At 45.1% G+C, this 17,223-nt stretch overlaps 1 protein-coding gene across 1 annotated transcript in view; it reads left to right on the forward strand.

The window, feature by feature from the left end:
• Positions 1-7,421: 7,421 nt before the first annotated feature.
• Positions 7,422-17,223, forward strand: part of LOC112216350 (nuclear receptor subfamily 1 group D member 1-like) — a 28,832-nt gene continuing 19,030 nt past the window's right edge. Inside the window, exon 1 of the mRNA XM_024376283.2 lies at positions 7,422-8,164. Within this exon, the coding sequence (XP_024232051.1) occupies positions 8,149-8,164 (16 nt within the window). The 5' untranslated portion in view covers positions 7,422-8,148. The remainder of the gene's footprint in view (positions 8,165-17,223) is intronic.

A 17,223-nucleotide genomic window follows, 5' to 3' on the forward strand; every position in this document is an offset into this window, starting at 1 on the left:
ACAGCGCTCCCTCTTTCTGCTTAAATGTCTCTTTCTTTCTTTCCACTGCTCCCTTTCTCTCTCTCTACGTTCTGCTTCCCTCTGTCTCCCTTTCCCTCTCTCTCTACGTTCTGCTTCCCTCTCTCTCCCTTTCTCTCTCTCTACGTTCTGCTTCCCTCTGTCTCCCTTTCCCACTCTCTCTACGTTCTGCTTCCCTCTCTCTCCCTTTCTCTCTCTCTACGTTCTGCTTCCCTCTGTCTCCCTTTCCCTCTCTCTCTACGTTCTGCTTCCCTCTGTCTCCCTTTCTCTCTCTCTACGTTCTGCTTCCCTCTGTCTCCCTTTCCCTCTCTCTCTACGTTCTGCTTCCCTCTGTCTCCCTTTCTCTCTCTCTACGTTCTGCTTCCCTCTGTCTCCCTTTCTCTCTCTCTACGTTCTGCTTCCCTCTGTCTCCCTTTCCCTCTCTCTCTACGTTCTGCTTCCCTCTCTCTCCCTTTCTCTCTCTCTACGTTCTGCTTCCCTCTGTCTCCCTTTCCCTCTCTCTCTACGTTCTGCTTCCCTCTGTCTCCCTTTCCCTCTCTCTACGTTCTGCTTCCCTCTGTCTCCCTTTCTCTCTCTCTACGTTCTGCTTCCCTCTCTCCTTTCTCTCTCTCTCTACGTTCTGCTTCCCTCTGTCTCCCTTTCTCTCTCTCTACGTTCTGCTTCCCTCTGTCTCCCTTTCTCTCTCTCTACGTTCTGCTTCCCTCTGTCTCCCTTTTCTCTCTCTACATTCTGCTTCCCTCTCTCCCTTTCTCTCTCTCTCTCCCTTTCGTTCTGCTTCCCTCTGTCTCCCTTTCTCTCTCTCTACGTTCTGCTTCCCTCTCTCCCTTTCTCTCTCTCTACGTTCTGCTTCCCTCTCTCTCCCTTTCTCTCTCTCTACGTTCTGCTTCCCTCTCTCCCTTTCTCTCTCTCTACGTTCTGCTTCCCTCTCTCTCCCTTTCTCTCTCTCTACGTTCTGCTTCCCTCTGTCTCCCTTTCTCTCTCTCTACGTTCTGCTTCCCTCTGTCTCCCTTTCCCTCTCTCTCCCTTTCTCTCTCTCTACATTCTGCTTTCCTCTCTCCCTTTCCCTCTCTCTCCCTTTCCCTCTCTCTTCCTCTTTCCCTCTCTCCCTTTCCCTCTCTCTCCCTTTCTCTCTCTCTACATTCTGCTTCCCTCTCTCCCTTTCCCTCTCTCTCCTTTCCCTCTCTCCTTTCCCCTTTCCCTCTCTCTCCCTTTCTCTCTCTTTCTACGTTCTGCTTCCCTCTCTCTCCTTTCCCTCTCTCTCCCTTTCCCTCTCCCTCTCTCTCCTTTCTCTCTCTCTACATTCTGCTTCCCTCTCTCCCTTTCCCTCTCTCCCTTTCCCTCTCTCTCTCCTCCCTTTCTCTCTCTTTCATTCTGCTTCCCTCTCTCCTGCTTCTCCCTCTCTCTCTCCCTTTCCCTCTCTCCCCTTTCCCTCTCTCTCTCCTTTCTCTCTCTCTACATTCTGCTTCCCTCTCTCCCTTTCCCTCTCTCTCCTTTCCCTCTCTCTCCCTTTCTCTCTCTCTACATTCTGCTTCCCTCTCTCCCTTTCCCTCTCTCTCCTTTCCCTCTCTCCCTTTCCCTCTCTCTCCCTTTCTCTCTCTCTACATTCTGCTTCCCTCTCTCCCTTTCCCTCTCTCTCCCTTTCCCTCTCTCCCTTTCCCTCTCTCTCCCCCTTTCTCTCTCTCTTTCCCTCTACGTTCTGCTTCCCTCTCTTTCCCTTTCCCTCTCTCTCTCTTTCCCTCTCTCTCCCTTTCTCTCTCTCTACATTCTGCTTCCCTCTCTCCCTTTCCCTCTCTCCCTTTCCTCTCTCCCTTTCCCTTTCTCTCCTTTCTCTCTCTCTACATTCTGCTTCCCTCTCTCCCTTTCCTCTCTCTCTCCTTTCCTCTCTCCTTTCCCTCTCTCTCCCTTTCTCTCTCTCTACATTCTGCTTCCCTCTCTCCTTTCCCTTTCCCTCTCTCTCTTTCCCTCTCTCTCCCTTTCTCTCTCTCTACATTCTGCTTCCCTCTCTCTCCCTTTCCCTCTCTCTCCCTTTCCCTCTCTCTCCCTTTCTCTCTCTCTACATTCTGCTTCCCTCTCTCCCTTTCCCTCTCTCTCCCTTTTCTCTCTATCTACGTTCTGCTTCCCTCTCTCTCCTTTCCCTCTCTCTCCCTTTCTCTCTTTCTCTCTACGTTCTGCTTCCCTCTCTCTCCCTTTCCCTTTCTCTCTCCCTTTCTCTCTCTCTACGTTCTGCTTCCCTCTCTCTCCCTTTCTCTCTCTCTCTCTCTCTCTCTCTCCGTTCTGCTTCCCTCTCTCTCCCTTTCCCTCTCTCTCTCCCTCTTTCTCTGCACTTTCCCTCTCTCTCCCTTTCCCTCTCTCTCCCTCTGTCTCTGCACTTTCCCTCTCTCTCTCTCTCTCCCTCTTTCTCTGCACTTTCCCTCTCTCTCTCCTTTTCTCTCTACGTTCTGCTTCCCTCTCTCTCTCCCTCTTTTTCTCTGCACTTTCCCTCTTTCTCCCTTTCCCTCTCTCTCTCTCTCTCCCGCTTTCTCTGCACTTTCCCTCTCTCTCTCTCTCTCTCCCTCTTTCTCTGCACTTTCCCTCTCTCTCTCCCTTTCCCTCTCTCTATGTTCTGCTTCCCTCTCTCTCCCTTTCCCTCCCTCTCTCTCTCCCTTTCTCTCTCTCTCTCTACGTTCTGCTTCCCTCTCTCTCCCTTTCTCTCTCTCTTCTGTTCTGCTTCCCTCTCTCTCTCCCCTTTCCCTCTCTCTCTCCCTTTCTCTCTCTCTACGTTCTGCTTCCCTCTCTCTCTCGCTTTCCCTCTCTCTCTCCTCTTTCTCTGCACTTTCCCTCTCTCTCTCCTTTCTCTCTCTCTATGTTCTGCTTCCCTCTCTCTCTCCCTTTCCCTCTCTCTCTCTCCCTCTTTATCTGCACTTTCCCTCTCTCTCTCCTTTCTCTCTCTCTACGTTCTGCTTCCCTCTCTCTCTCCCTTTCACTCTCTCTATGTTCTGCTTCCCTCTCTCTCTCCTTTCTCTCTCTCTACTTCTGCTTCCCTCTCTCCTGCTTTCTCTCTCTCTCTCTCTACGTTCTGCTTCCCTCTCTCCCCCTTTTCTCTCTCTCTGCTTTCTGCTTCCCTCTCTCTCCCTTTCCCTCTCTCTCTCCCTTCTGCTTCCCTCTCTCCCTCTCTCCTTTCTCTCTCTCTACGTTCTGCTTCCCTCTCTCTCCCTTTCTCTCTCTCTACGTTCTGCTTCCCTCTCTCTCTCCCTTTCTCTCTCTCTACGTTCTGCTTCCCTCTCTCTCTCCCTTTCTCTCTCTCTGTTCTGCTTCCCTCTCTCTCTCCCTTTCTCTCTCTCTACGTTCTGCTTCCCTCTCTCTCCCTTTCTCTCTCTCTACGTTCTGCTTCCCTCTCTCTCTCCCTTTCTCTCTCTCTACGTTCTGCTTCCCTCTCTCTCTCCCTTTCTCTCTCTCTACGTTCTGCTTCCTCTCTCTCTCTCCCTTTCTCTCTCTCTCTGTTCTGCTTCCCTCTCTTCTAGCTCTTCCTGTCTCTTTCACCCAAAACCACATTATTTTTCTTTTCCTTCCACTTTTTATTATTTCTCGTATTCTTCCACCCATCTTTCACCCCCTCCCCAACGTTCTCTCCCTCTATCTCGCTCAACCTTAAACCCCCCTTTCTCTCCCTCTCTCCCCCTCTTTCTCCTCTCTCTCACCTTCCCTCTCTCCTCTCTCTCCCTGTCTGTTTCTCACCCCCTACCTCTCTCTCCCTGGCTGGCTCGTTCTAATTGAATCCCCACAAGTTGCGGTATAGAGCCAAATATGCCAAGATGTTCTGATTAAGATAGACTTTGTTTAAGCAGTAGTTTTGCAAAATTGCTCCAAGTGCTGTGGAGAGAGATAGAAGACTTAAATTAAATAAAAAACAGGAGAGAGAGAGAGAGAGAGAGAGAGAGAGAGAGAGAGAGGAGAGAGAGAGACGGGTGGTGAGGGCAGGCAGCTAGAAAGCAGTCAGGGACACATATGGAAGTGATTCAGTAATTACAGCAAATCTTTTCTCTAAAGGAAAGGTCCTTTTTCCATCCATCCATCCCTCTCCATCCCTCTATCTCTAAAGGAAAGGTCCTATTTTCCATCCCTCCTTCTCTCCTTCCCTCCTGCTCTAAAGGAAAGGTATTCCATCCCTCTCCATCCCTCTATCTCTAAAGGAAAGGTCCTATTTTCCATCCCTCCTTCTCTCCTTCCCTCTTGCTTTAAAGGAAAGGTATTCCTTCCCTCTCCCTCCATCCTTCCCCCATCTCTCCCTGCACATAAAACTGTGAATCAATGACCCATAGTGTGATTAAAGAGTGGTTAATACAACTCTAGAAAGATGCAGATGAGCTACTGTCTCCCATGCAGTTGTAAAGCCATGTTGAAATCAGGAATAATACCACACTTACTTGAAATAGTTTTCTGCATTCTTTACTCATAAAATGTGCTTTCTGAAGCTTATAAATCAGCCATTCTATAAGCAATCTAAACCAAACTGTGAGGCAGGCGCAGCATGGTATAAACTATAAGCTCTCATCACCCACAGCTAAACTGGCATCACTTCACTCAACAATAAACTTTTTCAGACAAATTAAATGGTGTGTGAGAGAGAGACAGTGGGACAGCGTGAGAGCGAGACAGACAGTGATGACTGTCTCTTTAGCCCTGAGGCACAAGGTGTTTTGCAGGTGTCTGTGTTGGCAGCGACTTCTGTTCTGTTCTGTTCCGTTCAGTGCCCAAACAGCGAGAGCACCCTGTAATTATTTGCGTGCCCTGCCATAATATGTTCTCATCATGACATGTACATGAGTCGGCCAACACACACTTCATAATTTGATGCACTTCAAATCTGACACCAAATTAATTCTGTCAGGGAATAATTTACATAAGAGCGGAGAGTGATATATTTCCTGCTAGTACACCTGTAGGCCTACACACCTAATTTACAAATGGACGGTAAAACGGTAGGTAGGATAGTAGTGCAGATTAAGCATGTTTAGGTAGTTTCAGATAAAAATAAACACAGTTGCAACAAGTCTTAACGCAAAATTGCTTGAGAAAGACAAAGGAACAATGTGTTTACGCAACATCTTCCTCATCAAGTAGGCCTAATAGACCTAGGTGTAATATCATGGTAACATACTGCTCAATCCTAATAGTACAAATCACTACAAATTAATCTAAAGAACTCAAAGGCTGCGTTTACACATGCAGCTCAATTCTGATCTTTTTTTCCCCCACTAATTGGTCTTTTGACTATTCACATCTTTTCACATTAGATCTTTTTAGAATTGATCTGATTAGCAAAAAATACAACTTTGTGAAACATTTGTGAAGAATTGGGCTGCCTGTATAAATGTCAACGCATCCAAAGTTATGATCAATCAGTTATCTGCGCACTGGGCCATCTCGACCATTGTCCCGAAGAGAGGGGGCTCGTTTGAGTGGTAAGGCTGAAGCAATCCACTGCAGATGAAAGTTGAGGAATGAAGTCGGGGGAGGTGCATCTGCAACAGCCAAGTCGGACACCAATGTGGTTTTCCAACAGCAAGGTTCAACGCAACAAGGCAGGATTGCCATTGTTTATAAAAGTTTTTATTAGTAATGAAATACACATGGCTCCAACCCCCATATTACACACACACAAACTGTTAATATATATGTGTATTTTGTCCAATCAATTCAATTGGTGAGAGAGACGAAAATATCACAATCATTTGTACTGTCAAGTGGAGCGGAACAGGGGAAGCCAAGAGCAGACTCAGACGAGGAGACTGGGATGAGGTAACCAAGGTATTTATTGAAACACGGGGGGACTGAGTGCAGGCCAGGGGAAGCTCAGGCGGATTGCCGAAAACCAGGTGCAGAGGCTGAGGCTGGAGAGAGAGGTGTTGGGACAGGGTAACCAGGTCGGAGGGGAATCCAAGGGAGCCGTAGTGTGGGGAATCCAGGACAGAGTAGCAGGACTGACGAGAAGTCGGACTGGAGACAGGGACCAGAGTCAGAGCGGGCAGAACTGTAGTGGAGAGGAAAATTGCGTCAGGCAAGGGAAAACAGGCCAACAGGATCTAAACAGGAACAAACGGCTAGAAACATGGACTGACTGAGCAGAGATTACGATCTGGCAGAGAGAAGAGGCAGGACTGAGTATATGTAGAGGTCTTGATTATGGAACAGGTTGCAGCTGGTGGGGATCTGCTCTGACTCCAGCACACCTGTCTCTGCCCACAAATCACACACACACACACACACAGAGAGAGAGAGAGAGAAAGAGAGAGAGAGAAAGAAAGAGAGGGAGAGGGGGAGAGCACTGGGGGAGTGGCAGCAGGTCAAGGAGACACAGGATAAGCACTAGTGGGCGTGGCAGGAGCAGATGTAACATGTACATTGAAGTCTATCAATGTACAAATGACCTGTCATCAAGGCAAAGGGTGGCTACTTTGAAGCTACTCAAATATAAAATATATTTTGATTTATTTAACACTTTTGTGGTTACTACATAATTCCATGTGTCACTTCATTTTTGAAGTCTTCACTACTTTTCTACAATGTAGAAAATGGTAAAGATAAAGAAAAACCCTGAATGAGTAGGTGTGTCCAAACTTTTGACTGGTACTGTATGTGTGTACATTGTACTATCAATTCAATTTGTGAGAGAGACTGAAATGTCACAATCATTTGTACATTGGAGTCTATCAATGTACAAATTACCTGTTCCAGTCATGAATTTGGTCACACTTGCGTTGGTCAAACAAAAACACCCTAATGATGGGTTGACAATAGAGGCTCCCACAATGCAGCTGCTGTCTGAAGCTGATGATGAGCAACTGCAGAAACTTGCTGTCAAAACTTCATGATCTTTGATCGTATTGTTTTTGTAAAGTCATGCAGTTGTCATGTAGGCACAAGTAAGACAATGTTGATCCTCATAATGCAACACACTTTGGAAGGCTTGACATAAGTGATCCTCTTGAACTCACCCAAACACTTCAGAAAAATGAATGTGTGGATAATTGAGGCTACAAAGATGGTTTTGCTGGCGTTGTACCGCTCTCTAGTGACAAAATAATGAACTGCAATTGAATGTTACTGAGGGGACGTGAATAATCATGCCACAGTAAAATGTGCTGTATGCTGTCCCATACAGTACTGACAGCCTACATTTCCTCCACAAACACAAACACTCACATTTAGGACAACGTGTGTCACTTGTTTGTGTGTTTGTTCCTAAGACACATGGTCTGAATGTCGGCCATCAACTTCAAGCGGCAGTCCGCTACTAAAAACTTCCGGACCAGTCACGGTGTGCGCCGCCCATTGTGCATGTGCCTCATCCGCCCACTTCTCGTTATCGCACGCTCGGCATTATGGTATGTATAAAATGTACAGTATGTCAGTAGGGCGGCGCACGCCCAGGCACATGCAGAGCGCACATGCACCGTGGCTTTACTAAACGCGTAGCACGGTCACATAAGCGCATCAAATCTCCCCTCAGCTCTAGATACCGGCCAATGAGAACGCATTATAGAGTAAAGGGTGAAAGGAGAGTTCAAATGGGACATATAGTGAGATGAGATATACATCCAAACAGACACAACAGAAGTTGAGTGAGGACGCAGAAGCGGGTCACATTTTTTTAAGTCACCTGAAAACGTGATTGATGTGGAAGTGAGTGCGTGTATTATTTGATCTAGTTTACAGTTCAGTTCATCCTCGGAGATGCTGATGGAGCTGTGAATTATTGGGATTTTTTAAATTAGAATCACTTGTTCTCTGCTCGCGACACTCCCTTCCGCTGAACCAAGCAACTCACTAGCACAGTGCAGAACGGATCCAGGTAGCATGCAATAATAATATATCCTGCACACCTGAGACAGTTGGACAGAACTGTTCTGCATAGAATACAGCTGGACATAACCGTGCTTACAGTATACTACAGAGTGTTCTGTTGACAGATCAATACTATTGTCTTCAACTGTGCGCTCGTTCCATGGGTCAGGTATTTTACGCACAGGTAGTTCTCGACTATCACCTGTCTGTAGTTTAGTATTGATCCTGCATATTGACATTCAGAAGCAGCTGTATATTGACAAGTCGAGCTTCATTCATCACAGCAAACAAGACACATCAAGAAACATGGCCAGTCCGGGTGGTAAGTGCTATGATTGCGATGGTATGTTTCGTTATTTCCATTGATTGCTAATTTTCAAATTATATTTTGTTATTGCATACATGTTATATATCAGTCGCATAGCAATACTATTTTTTGTAGCTCAATATTGAATTTGGTATTGGAGTTATACATTTTGAGTTGAGTATGGTGATGATTTCTTAAAGAATTGAAAGAGTATTTACCACGTTTTATTGTGTTTGTTTCTCTTTGCAGTCGTGCGTATTTGTGTGTAAAATACGTTCCCAAATGTCCTGCATGATGAGGTTTTACATTGAAGGTGTCTCTTCATCGGCATGTTAGAAAGGGGGTCGACCTAATACGATTTTAAAGCATTTTATAAGGCTAGTACTGTATGTCCAATTCTATATGTTTAGAAAGTTGCGACATGGAGATGAGAACAATTCAACTTTATAACAGGACCATCATGCTTATTGTGCATTATCCTCCCATGCTTGAACTTGGAAAATGCAATGAATACTGATTGATATAAGTTCTGAAACAGGTGTAATATCCAACAAGTGTATGTTTTATTTCAAGCATACAAAGGTGCACATGAAAAACTGCTAAAAAGATTGATGATGATATGTGACAGTGCTTGAAGTTCACCAACTTCCCACATAAAAAAATGACTACAGTTTACTATAGAATGCTACAATACTTACTATAGAATTCTGTAGTAAACTGTAGTATATTGTAGAATTGTACACACTGTAGCATCCCTCGATCATGTGTATTACTTACTATATCATTTTGTAGTGTACTGTACTACAGTATACTACAGATCGCAAAAACACTACAGTATACTACAGATCGCAAAACACTACAGTATACTACAGATTACAGTATACTACAGATCGCAAAAACACTACAGTATACTACAGATCGCAAAAACACTACAGTATACTACAGATCGCAAAAACACTACAGTAAATACTACAGTAATCTCGGCAAAAACACTACAGTAAATACTACAGTAATGTCAGCAAAAACACTACAGTAAATACTACAGTAATGTTGGCAAAAACACTACAGTAAATACTACAGTAATGTTGGCAAAAACACTACAGTAAATACTACAGTATACTACAGATCGCAAAAACACTACAGTAAATACTACAGTAATCTCGGCAAAAACACTACAGTAAATACTACAGTAATGTCAGCAAAAACACTACAGTAAATACTACAGTAATGTTGGCAAAAACACTACAGTAAATACTACAGTAATGTTGGCAAAAACACTACAGTAAATACTACAGTAATGTCATCAAAAACACTACAGTAAATACTACAGTAATGTCAGCAAAAACACTACAGTAAATACTACAGTAATGTCAGCAAAAACACTACAGTAAATACTACAGTAATGTCGGCAAAAACACTACAGTAAATACTACAGTAATGTCGGCAAAAACACTACAGTAAATACTACAGTAATGTCGGCAAAAACACTACAGTAAATACTACAGTAATGTCATTAAAAACACTACAGTAAATACTACAGTAATGTCAGCAAAAACACTACAGTAAATACTACAGTAATGTCAGCAAAAACACTACAGTAAATACTACAGTAATGTCGGCAAAAATACTACAGTAATTACTATAGTATATTATACTACAGTATTTATTTGCATATACCCTGCCCATTTTCCTCCCCATACCCAGTTTGTACTACCCAAAAGTGTGAAACCTACATGCCAAGTATATATACAGTACCAGTCAAAAGTTTGGACACACCTACTCATTGAAGGGGTTTTCTTTCATTTTTACTTTTTTTCCACATTGTAGAATAATAGTGAAGACATCAAAACTATGGAATCATGTAGTAACCAAAAAAGTGCTAAACAAATCTAAAATATATTTTATATTTGAGATCCTTCAAAGTTGCTGCCCTTTGCCTTGATGATAGTGTAACAGTATAACTTTAGACCGTCCCCTCGCCCAAACCCGGGCGCGAACCAGGGACCCTCTGCACACATCAACAACAGTCACCCATGATGCATCGTTACCCATCGCTCCACAAAAGCCGCGGACCTTGCAGAGCAAGGGGAACTACTACTTCAAGGTCTCAGAGCAAGTGACGTCACCGATTGAAACGCTATTTAGCGCGCACCTCTGATAACTAAGCTAGCCGTTTCACATCTGTTACAATAGCTTTGCACACTCTTGGCCGTCTCTCAACTAGCTTCATGAGGTCGTCACATGGAATGCATTTCAATTAACAGGTGTGCCTTGTTAAAAGTTAATTTGTGGAATTTCTTTCTTTCTTAATGCATTTGAGACTATCAGTTGGGTTGTGACAAGGTAGGGGTGATATACCCTATTTGGTAAAAGACCAAGTCCATATTATGGCAAGAACAGCTCAAATAAGCAAAGAGAAATGACAGTCCATCATTACTTTAAGAAATGAAGGTCAGTCAATCTGGAAAATGTCAAGAACTTTGAACGTTTCTTCAAGTGCAGTTGCAAAAACCACCAAGCGCTATGATGAAACTGGCTCTCATGAGGACTGCCACAGGAAAGGAAGACCCAGAGTTACCTCTGCTGCAGAGGATAAGTTCAATAGAGTTAACTGCACCTCAGAGTTCAAGTAACAGACACATCTCAACATCAACTGTTCAGAGGAGACAGAGTGAATCAGGCCTTCTTGGTCGAATTGCTGCAAAGAAACCACTACTAAAGGACACCAATAAGAAGAATAGAAGGAGAGTGATAGTGCTGCATCAGATGACCTGGCCTCCACAATCACCCGACCTCAACCCAATTGAGATGGTTTGGGATGAGTTAGACCGCAGAGTGAAGGAAAAGCAGCCAACAATCAAGTAATCAGCATTATGTGGGAACTCCTTCAAGACTGTTGGAAAAGCATTCCTCATGAAGCTGGTTGAGAGAATGCCAAGAGTGTGCAAAGCTGTCATCAAGGCAAAGGATGGCTACTTTGAAGAATATAAAATACAATATATTTTGATTTATTGAACACTTTTTTGGTTACTACATGATTCCATATGTGTTATTTAATAGTTTTGATGTCTAAACTATTATTCTATAGTGTAGAAAATATAAAAAATAAAGAAAAACCCTTGAATGAGTAGGTATACTAAAGTACGCAAAAACACTACGTAATTACTATAGTATATACACAATCATTTTTTTCCTACAGTATTTATACTATAGTAAACTGTAAATACTACAGTATACTATAGTCATGGCCGCAACACTACAGTAAATACTACAATAAAGTCTGCAAAAACACTACAGTAAATATTATACACTGTATGCTTGACAGAAAACATCCACTTGTTGGATATTACAAAAAAGTCCGATCTAGGTCCTATCTAGAACCTAAAATGGTTATTTGGCTGTCCCCATAGGAGAACCCTTTGAAGAACCCTTTTTGGTTACAGGTAGAACCACATAGTGTTCAACATGGAAGCCAAAAGGGTTCTACTTTAAACCAAAAAGGGCTCTACCTGGAACCAAAAAGGGTTATCCTATGGGGACAGCCGAAGAACCCTTTTGAAACCGTTTTTCTAAGAGTGTAGTATTTATACCATAGTATACTATACTATTTTTTCATATGGGTAGGAGACACTTCCTGTTTTTCCTCATGAAAACAAATTCACATGGAGTGAGCTGTCACTGGTTCCAATGCACTCTATGCTTATTGCCAACAGTAGGCAGTCAACATTGTTTTCGTGTGTATCTATAAGTAAATTATTCTGTACCACCCAGTGTGTAAAGGTTCTCTTGTGGTGAAGGAGAGTCGGACCAAAATGCAGCGTGTAGATTTCGATCCATGTTTAATAAACAAACGTAAAACACGAATCAATTATAAACACTACAAAACAAAGAACGTAATGAACGTAACGAAAACCGAAACAGCCTATACTTGTGTAAACTAACACAGAGACAGGAACAAGGACAATCACCCACCAAAACCCAACACAAAACAGGCTACCTAAATATGGTTCCCAATCAGAGACAATGACTAACACCTGCCTCTGATTGAGAACCAGTCAGGCCAAACATAGAAATAGACAAACTAGACACACAACATAGAATGCCCACCCAGCTCACGTCTTGACCAACACTAAAACAAGGAAAACACATACGAACGATGGTCAGACCGTGACAGAACCCCCCCCCCCAAGGTGCGGACTCCGAACGCACAACCTAAACCTATAGGGGAGGGTCTGGGTGGGCATCTGTCCGCGGTGGCGGCTCTGGCGCTGGACGTGGACCCCACTCCATAATTGTCTTAGTCTACCTCCTTAGCGTCCCTTGAGTGGCGACCCTCGCCGCTAACCTTGGCCTAGGAAACCTAACAACGGGCCCCACTGGACTGAGGGGCAGCCCGGACTGGGTAGCTCGGGACTGAGGGGTAGCTCGGGACTGAGGGGAAGCCGGGACTGAGGGGAAGCTGGGACTGAGGGGAAGCTCGGGACTGAGGGGAAGCTCGGGACTGAGGGGAAGCCCGGACTGAGGGGAAGCTCGGGAGTGAGGGGAAGCTCAGGAGTGAGAGGAAGCTCAGGAGTGAGAGGAAGCTCAGGCAGGTTGATGGATCTACCAGATCCTGGCTGGCTGGTGGTTTCGGCGGATCCTGGCTGACTGGCGGATCCTGGCTGACTGGCGGATCCTGGCTGACTGGCGGATCCTGGCTGACTGGCGGATCTGGCAGATCCTGGCTGACTGGCAGATCCCGTGCAGACTGGCAGCTCCTTGCAGACTGGCAGCTCCTTGCAGACTGGCAGCTTCATGCAGACTGACAGCTCTGGCTGCTCCATGCAGACTGGCAGCTCTGGCTGCGCTGAACAGGCAGGAGACTCCAGCAGCGCTGTAGAGGAGGAAGGCTCTAGCTGCGCTGAACAGGCGGGAGACTCCGGCTGCGCTGGAGATGAGGAAAGCTCTGACAGCGCTAGATAGGCGGGAGACTCCGGCAGTGCTGGAGAGGCGAGGCGCACTGTAGGCCTGATGCGTGGTGCTGGCACTGGTGGTACTGGACTGAGGACACGCACAGGAAGCCTGGTGCGGGGAGCTGCTACCGGAGGGCTGGGGTGTGGAGGTGGTACCGGATAGACCGGACCGTGCAGGCGCACTGGAGCTCTTGAGCACCGAGCCTGCCCAACCTTACCAGGTTGAATGCTCTCGGTCGCCCTGCCAGTGCGGCGAGGTGGAATAGCCCGCACTGGGCTATGCAGGCGAACCGGAGACACCGAGCGCAAGGCTGGTGCCATGTAAGCCGGCCCAAGGAGACGCACTGGAGACCAGATGCGTAGAGCCGGCTTCATGGCACTTGGCTCGATGCTCACTCTAGCCCGGCCGATACGCGGAGCTGGAATATACCGCACCGGGCTATGCACCGCACCACTGCATAACACGGTGCCTGCCCGGTCTCTCTAGCCCCCCGGTAAGCACAGGGAGTTTGCGCAGGTCTCCTACCTGGCGTAGCCATACTCCCTGTGAGCCCCCCAAGAAATTTTTGGGGCTGACTCCCGGGCTTCCTTGCCAACCGTGTTCCCTCGTATCGCCGGCTCCTCTCTCCGGCTGCCTCTGCTCTCCTAAGTGCCTCCACCTGTTCCCATGGAAGGCGATCCCTTCCCGCCAGGATCTCCTCCCATGTGTAGCAACCCTTGCCATCCAATATATCGTCCCATGTCCAATCCTCATTGCACCGCTGTTGCTGCCTTTGTTGCTTCTCCTGCGGCTCCTGCCTGTTGACACGCTGCTTGGTCCTGTTGTGGTGGGTGATTCTGTAACGGTTCTCTTGTGGTGAAGGAGAGTCGGACCAAAATGCAGCGTGTAGATTTCGATCCATGTTTAATAAACAAACGTAAAACACGAATAAATTATAAACACTACAAAACAAAGAACGTAATGAACATAACGAAAACCGAAACAGCCTATACTTGTGTAAACTAACACAGAGACAGGAACAAGGACACTAAGGACAATCACCCACCAAAACCCAACACAAAACAGGCTACCTAAATATGGTTCCCAATCAGAGACAATGACTAACACCTGCCTCTGATTGAGAACCATATCAGGCCAAACATAGAAATAGACAAACCAGACACACAACATAGAATGCCCACCCAGCTCACGTCCTGACCAACACTAAAACAAGGAAAACACATACGAACGATGGTCAGACCATGACACAGTGTGCATTGAGATACTGAATAGATAGGAGAAGTGTTGTGATTACTAATTTGGTGGGTGCCTATTTTTGTCCTATTTCACACATGTACAATTGTGTGTTATACACATGTGAAATGTAAATGTGTTGTTTTGCGTATCCTTTCGGTTATTGGTCCAACGCTCTTAACCTCTAGGCTACCTGCCGCCCTTGGAGGCTGGGCCAGTGGCATGGGTTGATAACGCAAAGCTTATGGCTATGGGAAACTATAGAGTTATGCATGGAGCATTGGGAGGTGTTTCCGCAAGGTTAGCCAAAGTACACCTGGCATCATAATATTTATTTACATATTCTACTTCCACTCCCAGCTGTTGAGTGGTGATTCATTTACTAACTCTGCAGTCACGTTTCAGTCCAGGTGATGGAAACGGTCTGGGTCAAGGCGCCCTTCTGCATGTTCCATGTGTTCCACGGGTTCCATGTCAGTTATTATCTGGAGGACAAAACTTGGAGCTTTTCAGACCTCTGCATCCGACACTAAACTTACTTTGTCATTTATTTGTTTAAATATTATATATAAAAAATGCTTTTATTAACTTATTCATCATCTACTTTATTGGCCTTAGATATTTTGTATGGGCTATTCGGGTAGGCTAAATACTGTATACAATTTGCGGATGTTTGCATGATGTCAATACGGAGGTTAAAAGGTCACTGGTGCAGTAATGTGGGATATCTGAGCCCCATGCGGCAGCATTTTTTACTCTTGCCATCTGCCTGCAACTTGGAGGCGGTTTTGAATGGTGGCTCTCTCTTTTCTTCATTGAGAATGTCATCCAACTTGACTCTATGATTACATGGCTCAGTTAACCTACAGCTAGTGCCCCTGTTTGACCTTGATATGTAATGGTCTTAGAGGGAGAGATACAGTACATGCATTCTTGATTTATCTTATCAAACCAAGCAGAAGTAAACAAAATCAGCTGTAATCCATATACATCCTAATCTAAATAACACAAGCTAGTTCAACTGATTGCATAATATTGAGAGTGAGGCTACTGCTGTTTTAACCCAGATCCCCATATTCACCTGCTGCCCAATTAGGTAAGCCTCACAGAGCAATGCAATGAGGTGACGGCATTTAACTGAGATGCCCGGATACACACACACACACACTTTGGAACCATGCCAGTCAGGTCAGGCGTTGGTACAATCTGGGTGCTGTGAACTACATCTAAACGTGTCCACTACCCACAGGATGTCTAATCAGATCATCCAACCTGTTGTCGGAACTGTAATCCAGTGTTTCTATGTGGTCAATATTGGCCACTGGCTCTATGAATGATCGCGTGCGGTGTGTGTGTGTGTGTGTGTGGGGGGAACATCCCCAACCAACCGTACACCATGCTCTATTTGAGTTTCCTCGACAATTATAACAGAGGCTATAAAGCGCGGGTGGTGATTATCATTTCTGACTGCTGGTGATAGCTTCATGCAGCGCGAGTCTTCCCACTGAATGCACTCCTCTCATTCTCGAATCGTCCTCACGTGGATGCATTTGCTAAACCGCGTGCGGCGTGTGATTTTACAGACCGATACAGTTCTCTCTCCCCATTTATTTTTTCTCTTCGCTCTCTCTCTCCCGGCACTTCTGTAGTGATGGTGCCTCCGGTGGTGGAAAGGGGGAGGTTAGGTTGGAAAGTGTGTCAGAGATTTCATGCATTAACTTTATCTCTCGTCACGTTTTCCCGCATTATGCGCGATTTAATGCATTAGTCCTGGATCCTATATCATTAGTCCTGGATCCTATATGCAAGTCCCTTGCATCAACATCAGTGGCGTCAGTTCATCTAAAACTAGGGTATGGCAAAGTGGGGTGTGGTGGGTTGGGGGATGTGATTGACCCCAGGCATTAATTACCACCGCAATATTATGTTTAAGGTGTGTGGAACGCCGTGGACAATGTCAAACACTACTCAACCTCATCATAAACTCATTTACTTGTGGAACGGCGCATACAGAGCAACATGAAATAGATGCGTAATACGTGCTATCAAGTCACAACAAGGCCGGTTTCAAATACCGACACCAATGTGAAAGTAACCGGTGCATAAAACAGCTGACCGCAAATGCAAACTATGCCAGATAAATGAATAGAAATAAAAAGCACAGCCTACATCAAAGACTACAATGTCAACATTGCTTCGTGCACTTCCCGCACAGGTATACATTTGCCTGTCTGCATTTTTCGCCAGGGAAGGTAAACATTTTGCGAGTATTGAAGCAATGTATCAACATGGTTGCTCTGAGAATATTGAAACATTGTATCAACGAACGATGCCGCTTGGAGAATATTGAAAAATGTTGTATCAACAAGGCACGAGAATAGTGCCAACGAGGGGGCGCCTCGCGCATTTCCCCGGGCCAGTTTGTCTGTCTGATATTATTGTGTTGTTTACGCATCTGGGTGATAATTATATATATATATTGTTTAAACAGCCCTACATCCACACTATAGTTACATAACATTAATGACGTTTTAGCAACAAGATTGATCTGTAAGAATACCTCATTTTAAGTGAGGAAGATGGACAAGAAAGACTGATAGTGTGGAAATGCATTATACCAGATGGAAGTAGGCTACAGGTAGGGATTAGGGATGCAGAATTGGGATGATGAAAAAGTAGGCCTACAACAAGAAGGGAAAAAAAGTTTATCCTAACTAAGTAACAATTAATGATTTGCATTATCTCAATTATCATTCTGTCACTGCATGACCATTTACATTTGTTATTGCCTACAATTGTTATTGTCTTTGAAGTCAAAATCATGACATCCATTTGGGGGAAATGCTCCAAATAGCAAGTTCAGTTGTGTTTATTTTCATACTACTACA

This window comes from Oncorhynchus tshawytscha, linkage group LG16 (genome assembly GCF_018296145.1).
Source record: "Oncorhynchus tshawytscha isolate Ot180627B linkage group LG16, Otsh_v2.0, whole genome shotgun sequence".
In the NCBI taxonomy this organism is placed as follows: Eukaryota; Metazoa; Chordata; class Actinopteri; order Salmoniformes; family Salmonidae; genus Oncorhynchus; species Oncorhynchus tshawytscha.